Source organism: Bufo bufo, chromosome 10 (genome assembly GCF_905171765.1).
Source record: "Bufo bufo chromosome 10, aBufBuf1.1, whole genome shotgun sequence".
Lineage (NCBI taxonomy): Eukaryota > Metazoa > Chordata > Amphibia > Anura > Bufonidae > Bufo > Bufo bufo.
The window spans coordinates 5,273,446-5,292,296 of NC_053398.1; the positions used below are offsets into that span (position 1 = coordinate 5,273,446).

Below are 18,851 nucleotides of genomic sequence, written 5' to 3' on the forward strand. Positions count from 1 at the left end.
ACAATTATTAAGAAACTAAACGAATAGCACAGAGATAGTTGTACTGCTCATGTAACCATTCACAGTGCAGGGGAAAAGTAAGTGAACCCGAGCCTTTAATCAGCTGCAGTCACCTCTCTCAAATGTTTCCTGTACCTCCAATACTTTACAGGTCATCAACATGTCTGGGGTGCCTTGCGTGTACAACCCTCTTCAGGTCATGATGGGGTTTAGGTCAGGACTCGGCCATTCTTTAGTTAAAGAGAGTCTGTCGGCCAATGTCCTCCTAATAACCTACTAGAATCCCATTGTGGTTTACAATGGTGCCTATGAGAAGGCGGGATTACAGTGCACGACGCAGCAGCGTTCCTTCCCGGCAGTCGGCTGCTCGCTCAGTGGAGGAGAAACACTTGCATGCAGCGATCTTCTCCACAGTAGGAGGACAAGGGATGGCTAAAACGAGTGTTTGCAGTAACGGTCGTTTCCAATAACTCGTGTAAATTCACCTTTAGAGTTTGTGGCTGTGATGTCAGGGGAAAAAGTTGGAAGAGAGATGCAAATGATAATTGCTATTTTTGCTGTAAGTGCCCCCTTTGGAGTTACTGGTCAAGAACTTCTCTCGTGCTTATGTCACCCTGCTCCCGAAATCCTGCGGGTGAGAGGCTTTAGAGATACAGAAACCCTTCTTTAGAGAGTGGTCACAGTGCATGAACCCCACTGCGGGCAACCCCCCCCCCCCAAATCTAACATGTGGCATGGGGATTTTTATATTTTCCTAGAAGGCACCAGCACTCCTGTAAGTGCCATGGGCTCCTCACAGCGCCATACAGTGGTTGTACTTGGTACTGCAGCTCAGCTCCATTCACTTCTATGGGGTTAAGCTGCACCCAGGCCACCTGACCAGTGAATGTGACGTCACTGGTGTGGGGTAAATTATGAGAAGGATGTGGTGCTTACAGGAACGCCGGTGCCTTCTCAAACAGCTGACCAGATACAGATGACCTATCCAGAGGATAGGTCATCAGTTAAAGGGTCTTAGAAAACCCCTTATAAAGGAGTAGCAGCCCCCCCACAGCTGCAGAGATCGCCAACACTCAGACAGGAGCGGGTGTGAAGCTGTTCGCTCCAGGGCTGTTAAAGGAGCGGCACCCGCCGGAATTAAAGTTCCTTAAGGCCTCTTTCAGATGAACACAATCTGCGTGGAAGCGTGATTTCCCCCCATTATGGACACTGCTCCATTACCCGGATCACACAGCATTGTAATGATTTATACTTCTGTGCGTCTCTGCCCGACCTTTCTTCCACAGAATTATACCGACAGCATTATGGCAGAGACTGAATCGAACAGGGTCCATAACGGGAAATCCCACACGGACTGTGTTTCCTGCACTGAACACATGATGTCTGGAGGGTCAAAACTGCTGACAGCCCCCTATAATATCCCATTCTTCCGTAAAGCGGTGTGAGGCTGTCCCCTGTGTCTGATGACGGTCTCCCATCCCACTCACAATGACAGCAGGTTCAGAATTACACAAATTTATTATTCTGCTTCCTTGGATGAACCAATGAAATTCGGTAGATCTATGAATCATCGGTGTCCATACAAAATCCGGATGAGCTGCGGCCGGCGCACAGAACCATGGAGTGTCCGGCTCCGCATCCAATCAGCTCCACTCCGCCGCAAGCCGGGAGGCTGACCGCTGCTGGAGCAGGGACCACGTCTTCATCGCTGTTTCCACACATCCCATGCTCGTTCCATCCCCAGGAATAAACCGCATTCCCTGAATACAAAGAAAGAGCCACTTGGCACAAGACCTTCACAAAAATCAAAGGCCACACAGCTCGTCATTACAGGGAGAAGGGATTCACAGTACAATTAAAAGATCAGGAGAAGTCACAAGAGTTTGCGAAAAGCACATTCATGAAAGTGAAAAATACAAAAATTGTGAATAAGCAGAAATGACGGGACCGTCCTTCAGAAGAGACAAGAGCCGAAAAAGGTCTCAACTCTACGAGAAATGTCACCTGCAGACAGGGTCTCGTCACCTCTGGTCATTGGGTCCATCCTTGTCACTATTACACTGACCGTCCAGTCTCCAAACCAGGCGGCCATTCTGAAAGAACTCACCGAGTCTTTGTGGCCCTCACCTCCTCTTTTGGTCACCGCTTCCGAATGGAGTCGTCAGCTGCCATTGATGTCCACACCATTAGTCTAGGACCTCTAAGCGTTAAGCTTGTCGTACACATTAAATATGTATCGGCCGAACCTGCAGCTTTCAGCATCTTCGAGCATTTTGATTTGGCAGGTAAGCCACCAGTGAACATATCTCAGGAGGATCTGTAGAGAGAGCTGATGGCCACCACTAATCTCGTGTGTGGCCGGCCTTAGCCAGGAGCGGCGGAGGAGGCTTTACAAGGGGTTCTCCGGGCTTTAAATACTGACGACCTATCCCAGGATAGGTCATCAATATCAGCTTGGCGGGGGTCCGACACCCGCACTGATCAGCTGTATGAAGGCAAGGCACGCGCCGTCTCTTCATACGGCCGATCTGCGGGGGTGCCAGGTATCTGATAGTGGTCGATCCATCCTGAGGATAGGTCATCAACATTAAAGGCCCCTTTTAAAGGGGGTGTCATTTCATCCAATCTGCAGCACGTCAATTTATATCGCAGGTTTTGCAATAAAAGCAGTGGAGGACACGCTGCAATACCGTCAGCCATGTTCCCCATGAAAAATAAATAAAAAAACTGTCCATTTTGGGCTGTTTGCTTCTTGATCCGCCGCCGATTTTCTGCCACACGTGGACGTACCCTAATAGTTATTTCTGAAATTGGTGGAGGAGGCGCAAGCTGAGTTAATGGAGTATTAAAAGGGGTTTTCCGGGTGATTAAAATTGACGAACTATCCTCAGGTCATCACTTAAATGTGACTGAGCTACGGCTTGGCCCTGTGACATCACAGGGGGCGAGGAAGGGACGCTGCCCCCCATGAGCACCCTGGCATTTTCAAACAGCAGAACGCCACCATCGTCAAAGTTAGACACCCAGAAAAACGCTTTCCGGTCTGCAGTCCCACATATAGCGAGCTCGGACCAAACCCCTCAAGAAAGGCTCTTCCGTTGTCACGATGACCCTACTGCCCGTTTGTTCACCAGCTCTGCGTCCCGCACTAACCGCTGCATAGTCACTCATTGCAATACACGTCAAGGTCACAGGAAACACCTTCAGATCATTCCGTCTCCTCCCAGCCTGCTCATAAAAGCCGCCCGTTACAGAATACCCACATCTAGTGAGAAATATTAGAGGACTGCAGTCTGGAGATCAATGTCAAATCCCTGGATAATTTGGCCCCTGACCTTGAGCGCAGCAGCTCAGTGTTTTCTGGTGCCAGCTCCTGATGAGATTTACAGCGGCGCTCTGCTTCCCTCTCGTGGTTAACCACTGAGCCTCGGAGGAACGTTCCCATTTATTCCCCGGATCTGCTCCGCAGCAGCACAATCTTCTGTTACCTTCCATTCTGCAGCGGTCACTGGGAAACGTAGGGTTTACACAGACGGGAATTTACGGAGATCAGGAATAATACAGATGAAATTCCAGAGCTCCACCTTCACGTTCCAGACAGAAACCAGTGTACCCAACAGGAATGATAGAACCGGAATGTGCCAGAGGACATCCCCACCCATCCCTTGGTGGGCCTGATGTGACACCTTTCAATACATTGCGGTTTAAAGGAAACATGTCACCAAAAATGTTATCTGCCAGTTAAAAAAATCAGAGAGCGACTCGTCTCCGTTTTTTCTAACCTGTTTTTATTTTCTGATTGTAGATTTTTTTAATTCTATTTCCTTAACACTATTATGGGGGCGGCCATCTTGCCCGAGATGTTTTTAACAGCATTCACACAGCATTAAAAAAATTGCTTTATGGCAGCCCCATGGGCCATAGACACAATGGACAGGAGGGGCCCTCATTGACTTCTACGGGAGAGTATCTCTGTGTATAGATAAGACGGCATCCACCATTGACAATAGGAGATACCACAGCTTATCTACTCCACCTCCCTGCACAATGACCTCTGCAGAGGTCATTGTGCAGGGAGGTGGAGTAGATAAGCTGTGATATGGCCTATTGTCAATGGTGGATGCCGTCTTATCTATACACAGAGATACTATCATTACAGGCAGGATTAGAATGAGTTAACGGCAGTAAAGTGATCTGTACAAACCGAGAAGTGGCGCCAAATTATTAGAAATAGTGGCCAGTGATAAAAAACTACAGGAATTTTGGTTGTAGTTTAAATATAAAAAAAGTGACATGGAAAATTAAAAATAACATCAAAAAGTATATAAAAATATGTTAAACATAAAAAAGTGATTTTAACGGCAGGTCATATTCTGATGACACATTACCTTTAAGGCTGCTTTACTCTGCCCAATGGTGATAATCACCAGCAATAATGTGCCGGGGTAAAGGTGCCGCACGACCCAGTGAAAATCCCTCCGTAATCAGGAAACAGGATTGTCGGTACAGTCACCTAAACCATCGCTAAACAGCCTCTGCAAACAATGTTTCTGAATGAAGACGAGCAATGGCATTAGTGATCTCCTCCACAGTATAGGGAGCAGTGATCGCTGCATGTAAATGTGTCTCCTCCACTGGTGAGCAGGCGATTGTCAGGAAGGAAAGCTTCTGTATGGTGGCGAGTGATGGCATTAGTGATCACTGCTCCCCATACTGTGGAGGAGATCGCTGCATGTAAATGTGTCCCCTCCACTGTCGAGCCGGCGATTGTCAGGAAGGAACGCTTCTGTATGGGGTCGAGCGATGGCAAACTGAGCGTCCATAGCTGCTAACCATATCCTGTGGGGTGCAGCGGGTCTAAGCTACCTGAACCGGTAACCTAGTCTGGAACGTATTAGATGACAGTGACAGCATTATGTCAGTGTTATCCAATACATTCCAGAACTGTAAGGGTTACGTAGCATCATCAATCAATATAATGCTATGTGACCCTGCAGTGCCAGAAGTTCAGGACGGGAGCGTCTTATACTTACGCTCCGAGTGCGGAGTCTACAACTTGCTCATGTGAAAGCAGCCATAGACTCCAGAGCAATAGCATGGGGATTATACTATGTTCCTATGCAGCCACAGGCAGGCTCTCCCTAGGAACTAATGTGCGGCAGCCTCCTGTCAATCAGGAGGACAGAGGCTGATGCACACTACAGCTGGCTCCCCCCGATCCTCGCCAGGGTAAGGCCGTGCTGCGGCTTTAAACCTCCCATATGCCATGTTCACATTTGAGGGGTTCAATGTGTGCAATCATCGTTCTCGTCAATAGCTTACATTATCCTCGGGTGCCTTCTGTTTACAACCGCAGGGACCCAGCGCCTATGGCACCCGCTGCACTCGCTCGCGGGCGCCATCTTTAAAGTGTGGCAATTGCAGACAAGAAAAGGCATTTTCTATGATATGGCTGACAATGTGCAGAACGCACATTGCCGGTGTCCGTGTTTTGCGGATCCACAAAACACATACGGACGTGTGAATGGACCCTTAGCGGGCCACAGTCCACTCCAGCAGTACTGCACTTACTAGGGAGTTGACAGACTCTCTAATGGGGTATGCAGTTTTTTTTTAGGTTATCCCCTGTCCACAGGACAAGAGATAACTATTAGATCAGTGAGGGCCGCAGGAGGTACAGGGCCCCTGTTCTAGTGATTGGTAGGGCCCCCAGGCCTATCTGGGGATAACTTCAAACAACCCCGGAATACCCCTTTAATGACTGGGCAGAGCGCTTCTGACCGGCTGCGCTCAGCACTCAGATCAATGCAGGGAGGAAACAAGAAGCTAAGCCGTCAGAGTCCGGCCAGGACAAGCAGGATCACTGCCATCTACTGGGAACCATCTCGCTGCCCTAGACCACCAGAGAGCTGTAGGCCCTTTACTGCCCTAGACCACCAGAGAGCTCTAGGCCCTTTACTGCCCTAGACCACCAGAGAGCTCTAGGCCTTTTACTGCCCTAGACCACCAGAGATCTGTAGGCCCTTTACTGCCCTAGTCCACCAGAGAGCTCTAGGCCTTTTACTGCCCTAGACCACCAGAGAGCTGTAGGTCCTTTACTGCCCTAGACCACCAGACAGCTGTAGGCCCTTTACTGCCCTAGACCACCAGAGAGCTGTAGGCCTTTTACTGCCCTAGACCACCAGAGAGCTGTAGGCCCTTTACTGCCCTAGTCCACCAGAGAGCTCTAGGCCTTTTACTGCCCTAGACCACCAGAGAGCTGTAGGCCTTTTACTGCCCTAGACCACCAGAGAGCTGTAGGCCCTTTACTGCCCTAGTCCACCAGACAGCTGTAGGCCCTTTACTGCCCTAGACCACCAGAGATCTGTAGGCCCTTTACTGCTCTAGACCACCAGAGAGCTGGCTTAAAAGGTGGCAAAATTTTGCCATGAGATGGTGAAGGGAAGGCAAAAATAGTGAAAGGGCAGAAATCTCACATGGCCAACACTTTCTGCCCGGTCTACATTTTAAAGGGGTTGCCCTATTGTGCTGTCTCCATGGCAAGATGGGACCGGCGCCAGGTGGCCAGGCTTATGGGGGCACAGCGACGACTCACCCCCCCCACCCCCCCCCCCCAGGCACTGAAACACCACTTTCTTAGTTATCATGATAATATAAAGCCGCAATAAAAGATTAACATCCACGTGTCTAAGTGTCGGAGGACCTGCTTAACCCTATAATCACCACCCCATTCATTTTCTGCATTCTGCACCGTTTAGTGCATACAGCATATAGGAGATGACCGCTTTAGATTTCTCCAATTCAAAGCAATGTAATTTGTGTATTCGCCAATCAGCACAAAGCGACGTTACAAGAGTCTTTTTCGACCTTCATACTTCATATTTTTTTAAATCTAATATCTGGGCCCATGAGCCAGCACCCGACCTACCTGCCTTATGTGGACTTTGTTTGACCGGCTATACCCGTCAGGTAGCGAAGTGCTGCTCTTCCAGTTTTATTCTGTCGGTTAGAATGTGCTTAGGATAATCTAGATTTTTAATAAATAATGGCCCAAATGCTAGTGTACCTAGAGGTCATAAGCCGAATTACAGCATGGTGACCTTCCCGGTAATGGCTGCTCCGTCTGTAGGACCACGTTCACACCTTAGAACCGCCCGATTCCTATTGACTATAGAGGGATTCAACAGGGATCTGGCCAGACAAAAAGTTGTCCAATCCAAAGTGTACATTTCAGCTGGCAAGTGTCCAGATCCCTGTCGGAGCCCACTGTCTTCAATGAAGATCCGGTGGATATCTGGCTATGCCAGACGGAGAACCCCCAGGCTGTTCCTCTGCGGAAACAGCCGAACAGATTTCCCAACACAGGCGTAGGATAAGCGTTTTTTTTATGATAGTAAGAAACGGACATCTATCTTCAACATGAACTTATAAAGCCCGGATTTTAATGAAGACGAGCTGCTGGCAGAACTTCAGAGCCTTCATCACTGCTATATGTGCTAGGGCGGGGATGCCCAACCTGCAGCCCCCCAGCTGCTGCAAAGCTACAACTCCCAGCATGCCCCAATAGCTGTAGGCTGTCCATGCATGCTGGGAGTTGTAGTTTTGCAACAGCTGGAGGGCCGCAGGTTGGGCATCCCTGTGCTAGAGTATAAGCCTGGACGGCCTTTACTTCCCATGTGCATCCCATGGCCCTGCTGCCATCCTTCGATGGACCACTACGTCCTGGAGATGGTCTACACATCACAATTTGGCCCACCACAGAACAGGCATTATTGTGTGCCCTAAAACAGTGCGGCCCGGCATCGGGACCCGCTCATTGCCAGGCCGCACACTGTGTAACCCTTAAAGGTAAAGCCGATCATTGTAATTTAGCGGTGTAAACGTAAAGCTTTGGGCACAAGACCTGAATACTTATGCATGTTCATCTAATTAATGTCTCTCAGCCTCATCTTCTAAGGTAGAACTAAAAAGTCCTGCAAATGTATTGTGTCTGCTGGACTTTGGCGAGTGCAGGCTACACACAGGGATCAGGGAAATTCACCTTTCCTCCCTTAGTATCCTCCACAAGGGCCCTGGCTGGACATCTTGGCTGCCGTATAGAAAGGTTATGTTGCTTATTTGGACGTTTTTTTCCCCCGGGAATCCACTCCTTGTCTCATAGTATGTTCCTATGAAGGGTTAACTGCTGGTGAAATAAAACATATTTTATACCAGTAAATCTCAGCTGCGTTCGGATGGCAATATCCACAGCGTTAATGCCACCGATGGATGGACCCTAAACAGCCCAATATACCCTCAGGGGGTTCAGAGCCAAGTGAATTTGTACCCGAGTCCTGACTGCCGAGGACTAGCTTTATCTGTAAAACCATAAACTTCTCCTAGAAACATAAAGAGGTAACAAAACTTACCGCATAATGCCAGGTTATGTTCTGACCCGCAGGCAACCTGTGAAGCAAAAGAAAGAAACTATAACAAATTGCTTGGGGGACATGAGAGCGGTCGTCAACGGTTAGATAAAAAAAAAAAAACATGGCGGCTGCTTACACGGAGCTGACCTTAAAGGGGTATTCCCATCTGAGGCAATGGGGGCATATCGCTAGGATAGGTCCGATAGGTGCGTGTCCCAGAGAGACACCGAGAACGGAGCGAGGAAAGTGGTGGCCCATAGTAGTGAAAGGGAGGGCACCACGCTTGCGCAGCCACCGCTCCCACTCTTTTGTATGGGGTCAATGGAAATAGCTGTGCCGGCAGCCCCATACAAATAAATGGACGGCGGCTGCACACGCAGATTGCGCCCTCCATTACTTTCAGGGCTCCGTTATCGGTGTAGGTTCCACCTGTAGGGGGATCCTAGCAATATGTTCTCATTCTCTGATCCTGGATTCACCCTGGCCTCGGTGCAGAGGCTCCCGGCTTCACCCTGGCCTCAGTGCAGAGGCTCCTGGCTTCACCCTGGCCTCGGTGCAGAGGCTCCTGGCTTCACCCTGGCCTCGGTGCAGAGGCTCCTGGCTTCACCCTGGCCTCGGTGCAGAGGCTCCTGGCTTCACCCTGGCCTCGGTGCAGAGGCTCCTGGCTTCACCCTGGCCTCGGTGCAGAGGCTCCTGGCTTCACCCTGGCCTCAGTGCAGAGGCTCCTGGCTTCACCCTGGCCTCAGTGCAGAGGCTCCTGGCTTCACCCTGGCCTCAGTGCAGAGGCTCCTGGCTTCACCCTGGCCTCAGTGCAGAGGCTCCTGGCTTCACCCTGGCCTCAGTGCAGAGGCTCCTGGCTTCACCCTGGCCTCAGTGCAGAGGCTCCTGGCTTCACCCTGGCCTCAGTGCAGAGGCTCCTGGCTTCACCCTGGCCTCAGTGCAGAGGCTCCTGGCTTCACCCTGGCCTCAGTGCAGAGGCTCCTGGCTTCACCCTGGCCTCAGTGCAGAGGCTCCCGGCTTCACCCTGGCCTCAGTGCAGAGGCTCCTGGCTTCACCCTGGCCTCAGTGCAGAGGCTCCTGGCTTCACCCTGGCCTCAGTGCAGAGGCTCCTGGCTTCACCCTGGCCTCAGTGCAGAGGCTCCTGGCTTCATCCTGGCCTCAGTGCAGAGGCTCCTGGGCTCACAGCTTCGTCCTATTTTTGGAGAATGAATTCATAGTTGTGCAGAAGCTCATTCATCTATGAGAAGGCGTCCCCGAGGACATCACCATCCATCAGAGATGCCAACAAATGAAGCATTCATGTAGAAACGTGGACGAACCCTGCACCTGATTCCTAATCTTCCATACAACGCTGTGTCCTGCAATCATATAGGGGGAATTTATCATTTGCAGTGTCAGTTGTAATGCGTCACTAAGCTTTAACCCCATAGTGACCAGCAATACCCCTTTTTACGGTGCTCATTAAGGAGCTTTAGGCTGGAGTGCCGACGTTTCATGGCGGCCCAGTCTAACAGCCTGGAATGGCAGAGGCACCGATCCGGGATGTGTAACCCCTCACATGCCGTGGGCAAATTTCCAATAATAAAATATGCTTTTTTTTTTTTTTCAATTTTCAATGCAAATCTCCACGTGTCTGTAACAACCTGCACTATGCAAATATTATGCAAATTATCCTGTACCATGAACGCCAAAAAAAAAAAAAAAGAGACTAAATTGCTGCCCTTTACTTAATCCCCACAAAAAAAACTAGAATAAAATGTGATCAAAAAGTGTCATGTATCTTAAAATGATACCAATGAAAACTACAAGTCGTCCCACAAAAATCAAGCCCAGACACAGCTCCATAAAAAAGGGAAAAAAAACAACAAAGTTATGGGTCTTGGGATGTGGCGATGCAAAAAATGCTCTTGGTTTTAAAAAAAAAAAAAAAAGGGTTGTTTAATGCACAAAAATAGTAAAAAAAAAAACAAAAAAAAAACACAACAAAACACCTGTATGTATTTGGTATCGCTGTAATTGTACTGACCCAGAGAATAAAACTATCATGTTATTTAGGCCGAAAAATGAATGCCGCAAAATTTATAACGTAAAAACTCAGAGGCAGTATTGCGGTTTCCTATCCCCCTCCTGGAAAGAGTTAATAAAAATTTATCAGTAAGTTGCGCACCCCAAAGCAGCACCAACTCGTCCCACAAAAAACAAGCCCCCATCTGGCTACACCGACTAAAATATATAAATAAAAAAAAGTTATAGCTCTTGGAAGGAGACAAGGAAAAAGGAAAGTCCAAAGCAGGCTAGTCATTAAGGGGTTAAACAAACCTAACCCATTAATCAGTAGTACAGTGTGAGGAGTAACAGTCCATCACTGGCCTTTCCACTGTGCATAGTGAGGGTCTAGTTTGCCGTTCTCCCGGGCATGGTGGGTGCCGGCGAGCTGCCATCCGCTGCACACAGACAGTAGAGGAGACTCCGCTTCCTAAACTTCTCTTATGCACTCAGCAGCCCCAGGAACATGGAGGACTTTACAGAGAGGCACTGACCTTAGGCCCATCTAGCTCCAGCAGTCTGCTTTTCTGTGTGCTCAATAGTATATATAAACATTTATTTATTTTTATTTTTAAGAGTATTCCTTCCTACTCTCTGACAAACTTTACCCAGGGTGGGAATATCTGAGCCGTCATGGTGGACATCTGGAGGAAAAGATGGTAAAAGAATTTCTGGATCCCTGTGGAAGTTTGATACGACCTTGGGGAGAAAACCGGGATCTCATTTTAGAACTATCCTATCTGGAAAAACTGAGAGGTAAAGGTTCTTTAGGCCCCTTTCACACGGGCGAGTTTTCCGCGCGGATGCGATGCGTGAGGTGAACGCATTGCACCCGCACTGAATCCTGACCCATTCATTTCTATGGGTCTGTGCACACGAGCAGTGATTTTCACGCATCACTTGTGCGTTGCGTGAAAATCCCAGCATGCTCCTCTTTGTGCGTTTTTCACGTAACGCAGGCCCCATAGAAATGAATGGGGTTGCGTGAAAATCGCAAGCATCCGCAAGCAAGTGCGGATGCGGTGCGATTTTCACGCACGGTTGCTAGGAGACGATCGGGATGGGGACCCGATCATTATTATTTCCCCTTAGAACATGGTTATAAGGGAAAATAATAGCATTCTGAATACAGAATGCATAGTACAATAGGGCTGGAGGGGTTAAAAATACTAATAATAATAATTTAACTCCCCTTAATCCACTTATTCGCGCAGCCGGCATCTCTTCTGTCTTCATCTGTGAGCAATAGGACCTTTGATGACGTCACTGCGTTCATCACATGGTCCATCACATGATCTTTTACCACGGTGATGGATCATGTGATGGACCATGTGATGAACGCAGTGACGTCATCAAAAGGTCCTATTGCTCACAGATGAAGACAGAAGAGATGCCGGCTGCGCGAACAGGTGGATTAAGGTGAGTTAAATTATTATTTTTAACCCCTCCAGCGCTATTGTACTAAGCAGTCTGTATTCAGAATGCTATTATTTTCCCTTATAACCAAGTTATAAGGGGAAATAATACAATCTACACTACAACTAACCCAAACCTGAACTTTTGTAAAGAAGTTCGGATCTGGGTACCACAGTCGGTTTTTTATCACGCGCGTGCAAAACACATTGCACCCGCGCGATAAAAACTGAACATCGGAACGCAATCGCAGTCAAAACTGACTGCAATTGTGTTCCTACTCGCGCGGGTTTGCCGCAATGCACCGGGACGCATCCGGACCTAATCCGGACACGCCCTTACATGAGAGGGCCTGGATCTCCCCTAGGCGTCTGGCTGATGTAATGGTGATCAGAAAAGCCGCTTTGTATGATAGATGTTTTAATGAGATGTCTGACAAAGGAGTGAACGTCGGGTTTGTCAGTCCTATTAATACCAGATTGAAGTCCCATTGTGGTACTTTATTCGTAAGGGATGGTCTTATTCTGGAAGCCGCTCTGATAGATCAGAATCCTAGAATGCTGCTAGGGCCGATATTTGCACCTTTAATGTGTCAGGTTTAAGCCCCATGTCTAGGCCATTTTGGAGAAAATCTAGAATTTTCGGGATGCAGGGTGGTGATCTGTTAGGGCAGGTATCCCCTAGCCAGGAACAGTACCTTTTCCATTATTTCATATATATGGCCGTGGTTACTTTTTTACGGCTCAATTTTAGGATATTGATGACTTTCCCTGAGAGACCTTTACTTTTCAGCGTTTCGCCCTCAGGATCCAGGCTGGGGTTCTGATGACTGGTCGGGCCCTGTGACAGCAGGTTCGAATGGTATGGGATTTCCCAAGGTTCCTCTTAGGCCTCATGCACACGACAGTATTTTGTTTCCGTGTCCGATCCTTTTTTTTTGCGGATAGGATGCTGCCGTGTGCTGTCCGCATCAGTATGTCCGTTCCGTTGCTCCGCAAAAAAAATTGTGCATGTCCTATTTTTTTTTCTAGTTTGCGGACTAGGATAGGCATTATTACAATGGATCAAAAAAAAAAAAAAAAACGGACGCCATACGGAACGTTATCCTTTTTATTTGCGGGGCCGCAAAACACATACGGTCGTGTGCATGAGGCCTAAGGCTAGGTCTTTCAGGATGGAGAACCAGCTTCTTTTCGGCCAGAATGGGACCACCAGTATTACTGTTGTTGGATCCCTCTTGATTTTTTGAAGTACCCTGGGGATTATGTACCAGGGAGGAAAAGCGTATGCCAGGTTCCATGTCCACCTGGTCGAGAACGCATCGATTGCCCGCGGTCGGTCTCTGGGATTCAGGGAGCAGAAGAGTTTGACTTTTGCGGTGAACAAATCTATTTGAGGAGTTCCCCACTTTTCGCTGGCACAGGGACCACACTCCCTGATCTATAGTTTTCCTGCTCAGGTAGTCGCTTCTAGATTTTCTGAGTCCTTTAAGTGGACCGCCGTTATTGATAGGACATGTTCTTCTGCCCACTGGAAAATTAGTTCTGTCAGTCGGATTAAACCTTGGGATTTTGTGCCGCCCTGGTGTTTTAAGTAGGCCACTGTTGTCGCATTGTCCGAAAATACTTTTAGGCGTTTCTTTAGAAGTTGGCTTTGGGCTACTTTTAAGGTTTCCCACACTGCACGCAGTTCTCTGTAACTTGAAGATTTCGTACTTACTGCGTCTGACCATTTGAGGAGTCTACTTTGGCACCCCATCCCTGACTGCTTGCGTCCGTCAGGATTTGGACCTTCCTTACCTTCCACCAGTTTAGATCTAATTTTACGTGGTGTGGGATTAATATGCTCCTGTCCAGTGAGGACTGTTTTCCGTCCCAATTTCTTAGGATCCAAGCCTGCATTGTTCTGGAGTGGGCTTGGGCCAGGGCCACCGTAGGGATGCAGGAGGTCATGGATCCCAGGATGCTCATGGCTTCTCTTATCGAGCCTGAAATTTTTGTACTCTCTCCCTGAAAGCCACCAGCTTTTCTATGGGATGATGACTGGGTCATAGAGTCCAGAAGTTCTCCCAGAAATTTTATTTGGGTGTTTGGAGTTAAACATGATTTTTTTATGTTTATTATCCAGCCCAGTTTTGACATTTCTTGTAAGACGTAGTCGGTTATATTGTGTGTCTGTCGATGAGTCTCCTACGATGAGAAAGTCGTCTAGGTAGGGAAATTTTTTTACTTACTTTAGTCTGAGAAAAGCGGTCATTTCTACCACAATTTTCGTAAATACCCTGGGGGCGGAGGAGATGCCGAAGGGTAAAGCTGTAAACTGAAGGTGGTTTATTACGCCTTTTTCGTCTTGCAGAGCGAATCTTAGGTAGGTCCGAGACTGTTGATGTAGGAGGACGTGATAATACGCGTCTTTTAGGTATGAACCTTTTTTGATTAGTGGAATGATGGAGGAAATGGACTCCATCTTGAATTTCCGGTATAATGTGTGTTGATTTAACCCTTTTAGATTTATTATAGTACGGGAGGATCCGTCTGGTTTTTGGACCAGAAATAAACTTGAGTAAAAAACCCTCCCTCTTTTGGGGTTGGGGACCTCCGTTATTACGCCTGCTGATTTTAATACTAGGACTCCCTGACAGATTTTTTGCAATGTTTTGGGGTTGTGAGAAGTTAACTGAAACCTTCTTGGGGGGATTGAGGAAAGTTCTATGCGATATCCGTTCTGGATTAAGTTTATGACCCAAGGATTCTGGGTCACTTCCTGCCAAGGTAACAGAAAATTCCTCAATCTGCCGCCTACTTTGGCGTCCTTGTTTATTCTGTGGGTTGAGGAGGAACCCTCTGCCTCTGCCCCCTTTGGGATAACTCCACCGACCCGTTTTACCTTTGCCTCTATAGGACTTAGACCGAGAGGAATAGGGACGAAAGAGTTTTTTCTTTTTCTCTTCAGGAAAACCCTTTTTTGGGTCTGCTGCCTTTTCCAGTATTGTGTCCAGCACAGGACCAAACACATATTCGCCGGAGAAGGCAATAGAGCAACGTTTTGCTTTAGATGTTCTGTCTCCTCCCCGGGATTTAACCCATAAGGCGCGACATTCGGCGTTAGATAGAGCTGCATCCTTAGCAGCAAAACGGACGGATTCTGCGGAGGCGTCCGCTAAAAAGGCAGTGGCAGACCTCAGTAAGGGAATTGAACCTAAAATTTCCTCCCTAGGGGTTTTATTTTTTATGTGGTTTTCGAGCTCATTTAGCCAGATATACATAGTTCTGGCGGCAATGTTGGTCTTGATACCATACATAGAAGCCTCCCAACATTTGCGTAGCAGGGCATCGGCTTTCCTTTCCATAGGATCGGACTATTGAGAGGAGTCCTCGAATGGCAAGGAGGTCTTTTTTATCACTTTAGCAACTTGTACGTCGATTTTTGGTGTCTCATTAAATACTTTTGTTTCTGTTGGGTCAAACAGTAACCTTTGTTAAAATTCCCTGGAGACTCCGAGTCTTCTTTCAGGATCACTCCATGCGTCTAAGATCATGTCTCTAATGTTCTCGTTCACAGGGAAAACTTTAGATCTTTTTGCTCTGAGCCCCCCCCCGGACATTTCGTCCTGAACCGACTTAGGTTTCTGGACGTCCTCTATGCCCATAGTAGACCGTACAGCTGCCAATAAGTCGTCAATTTCCACGGATGAGAAGAAAAATGTTCTATCATCCTCAACAATTTCACCTTCTGACAGACTGTCATCACCATCGATGGGTCTAGGTTCAGAAGGGCCCAAGTCCATGACCTCTGGATCAGAGGAGGATGGAATTTAAATTTTAGTTTTTTTTGGCGGAGGTACGGAAACAGGTTTAAGAGAGGCTAGCGAGGATTTGATTTCATTTTGTATCATCGATTTAACCTCCATTAGGATGGACGGCTGTTCCTCTTTCATTAGGGCATAAATACATGGCTGGCAGAGTTTTTTAGAGTAACATTAGCACATCTTGTGTTCCTGGCTTTGATCTTTGCCTTTGCTCCCTATAAAAGAGGAGCAGCTATACATTAGCCCAGTATTTGCATATAAAAGCCAGGATACATTTGTTTCATGTCCCCCACAGAGTAACTCACAGTTGGAGTGGCCGAGGGGGGTTCCGCCTGATCCATAGTGCTTGCTGGGGTGTCCGGAGTAGACATGTTCTCCACACAGTGGAGGCTGCATAATTTGAAAGTGCTGCTTTTTATCCAGCCGAGCGGCGTGTGACGTCATCACAGCGCGCCCGGCATGCACGCGCTCCACTGACATCTAACTCCGCCCCCACCCGGAAGTATCCAAGCGCGCGGCCAGCGGCAATAGTGATCGGCGTGCAGCGCTGGATTTGCGGTCAGCTTCCTCGTATGGAAGGGAAGGAAGACCCCGGGTTCCCTGTGGAGGGAAAGCAGGCCCCCAAGCTGAGGACGAGTTCCCTCCCGTTGCTCCACCTCTGCCCAGCATTGGAATGATCCGCAGGAGGGCAGAGGGAGTTCAGGATGAAATCCTCAGGAGTATACAGGTACCCCCCTAACGATACCTCCTTCCGGAGGTGCTCCATAGGGACAGGAAAACACTGAGGGTGAGAGTGGGTGGTGGCCTTTTAAACTCTGTGTTCCTGCCCCTATAGAGGTCAAGGGTCATTTCTCCATGGTAGCCATCATGGTGGATGATAAGGAAACTGCAGGATTTTCTTTTAATATTCATAATAACATGTAAAATAAATAAAAAAACAAACACTGAATGTAATGAATATAGCAGCTGCGCCCCCCTTATATTTCTAGGGATTTCATTAGGGTTATTGCAGTAATGGCCACAGGTACCAATGGGAGAGGTGAACTCCGGTGCATTTATTGTGGACATGACGGTATATACAGATTCCGTAGGATGGCAGCGTTTTCCTTTTTTAGGGAGATGCGATACCTCGCTACAAAAACACAACCCACAAGAGATGAAAGGGAGTCCGGACCACCACCACGATCGGCATCCTACCTGAGAGGCTCCGGTCAAGACAGGGACACACAGCGGGGGCTTGAACTTCCCTTTAGCTTCTTGGCTCTTGGCACAAGGAGAGCTCACACTGGTACCAAGCTGTCCGTAGTCTGATCTTCCCCAAGTGAACACTTTACCAGTCTCTAAAATACAGAATCAACCATGAAACCATTGTACAAAGTGAGGGCATTTTCCGTAGCTTCTTCAGGAGTACGGGACGCTTGTCTACATGCGTGGGGCCGATGGTGAGACGGCTGGTATTGAAGACCCTCAGCTGTCTCTCCACCGCTCAGTGTCACGTGCCAATGTTCTCTAAATTTCCAGACACTCTCGGACTGGCCGACTTTGTGCCCCATAAAATTTACTCCGCACCCAAGGAGAGGCTGACCACTTCCATCACCATTATAGCGGCTCCACTACCTTTCACCATAACAATCTGGTGACCCTAAATAGCTTTTTTTTTATTAAAATGAAAGAAAATAGACACATTTTTTCCAAAAACTGTAGCTTTCCTGTCAACGTGTCCGAGATTAAATAGAGCCGAGCTGAAAAGTCAGACAGCCATGAACAGGGCACCCGGCGCGCAGGACTGCGACAGGAGACATCTCTACAGACCACGGCATTCTAACAATTTCGGCCCATTTCACACGAGCGAGATTTCACTGAATCCTGACCCATTTATTTGAATGGATCGGCGCAGCGTCGTTTTTCGCGCATCGTTTCTGCGCTCAGGAAATTGGCAGCATGTTCTGTATTGTGCGTTTTTCTCACAGCTCTTGTTCCATAGAAGTGATTGGGGCTTCAGTGAAAGACGGATTGCATCCGGATACAATGCGCCTTACACTGACGGTTGCCAAGAGATGAAGATTGTTATCCTTCAGTTTTTTTGCCACATGCCCCGACATGGAAAAAACTGAAATCTCAGACAAAACTGACCGAACTAGCGTGTAAAACCATCAGTTTTCCTGAACAGACCCGGACATCATCCGTATGGCCTTAGGCTACTCATGACAGATCCGTCTTGGCCATTTTAAAGAGAATACAAACGGATTGTATTATGGTGACGGAAGCGTTTCTGCAGACCCATGATGGATCCAGACAAAACGCTGGTGTGAAAGTAGCCTTCTACAGACTGATGTGTGCCGATGGTCAATACCTTCCGCAGGTGGCACTTACCAGACTGTGCGACCAGGTGGCTCCATCCACTCCACACCGCCTTCAGCTTCTCTTCAGAGAACGCTGCGCCGTCCATCTTACGAGGCTGCAGTAGGAAGGGCTCAGAATGAAGAAGCTGCCCGTGTTTATTGCTGCCCCATCCATGCAGTTCTCCTGCAACTACATAAAAGGAAAAAGAACACAAATAGCATCTGCTCCGCCGCCCATAGCCTGGGTCTCCAAACAGCGGGCCTGCAATATACAGGCACCGGCCACGTGTACTCCGTGCTGCGGACCCACTGACCTGAACGGATCCGCGATCCACAAGATACGGCCAAAGATAGGACATGTCTTATCTTTTGTGGTGCAGAGGCCCAGACCCCAAAGCCTACAGAAGCGCTTCATAGTGCTGCCAAATCTGGGCCTCCATGCCGCAGACGATAGGACATGTCCTGTCTTCCTGGGTGCTACAATGTCTTTGGTACCAGAAGAAAGTACTTCCAGTGGTACTGGAGTAATTACTCCCTTTCCAGTAGTTCTGTGATTTTTCTTAACAGCCCTAATGACCTTGGAGAGCTTGACCTTCGGTTTGGGACCCAGACTTTTCTTGGCAGGGGGCTTTTGAAGCTTAGGCTACTTTCACACTAGCCGAGCATTTTTCTTTTCCGGCACCGAGTTCCGTCCTAGGGGCTCAATACCGGAAAAGAACTGATCAGTTATATCCCCATGCATTCTGAATGGAGAGCGATCCGCTCAGGATGTCTTCAGTTCAGTCTTTTTGACTGATCAGGACGGAGATAATACCTCATTCAAATAGTGCATTC

The 18,851-nt window shown here is 48.2% G+C and overlaps 1 protein-coding gene across 1 annotated transcript in view; it reads right to left on the reverse strand.

Annotated features, from left to right (window-relative positions):
- Positions 1–1,499: 1,499 nt before the first annotated feature.
- Positions 1,500–18,851, reverse strand: part of SERGEF (secretion regulating guanine nucleotide exchange factor) — a 31,961-nt gene continuing 14,609 nt past the window's right edge. The window contains exons 8-11 of the mRNA XM_040410125.1: positions 18,049–18,207; positions 16,873–17,015; positions 8,409–8,445; positions 1,500–1,760 (exon numbers count right to left, since the gene is read on the reverse strand). Coding sequence (XP_040266059.1) covers positions 1,561–1,760; positions 8,409–8,445; positions 16,873–17,015; positions 18,049–18,207 — 539 coding nt within the window. The 3' untranslated portion in view covers positions 1,500–1,560. The remainder of the gene's footprint in view (positions 1,761–8,408; positions 8,446–16,872; positions 17,016–18,048; positions 18,208–18,851) is intronic.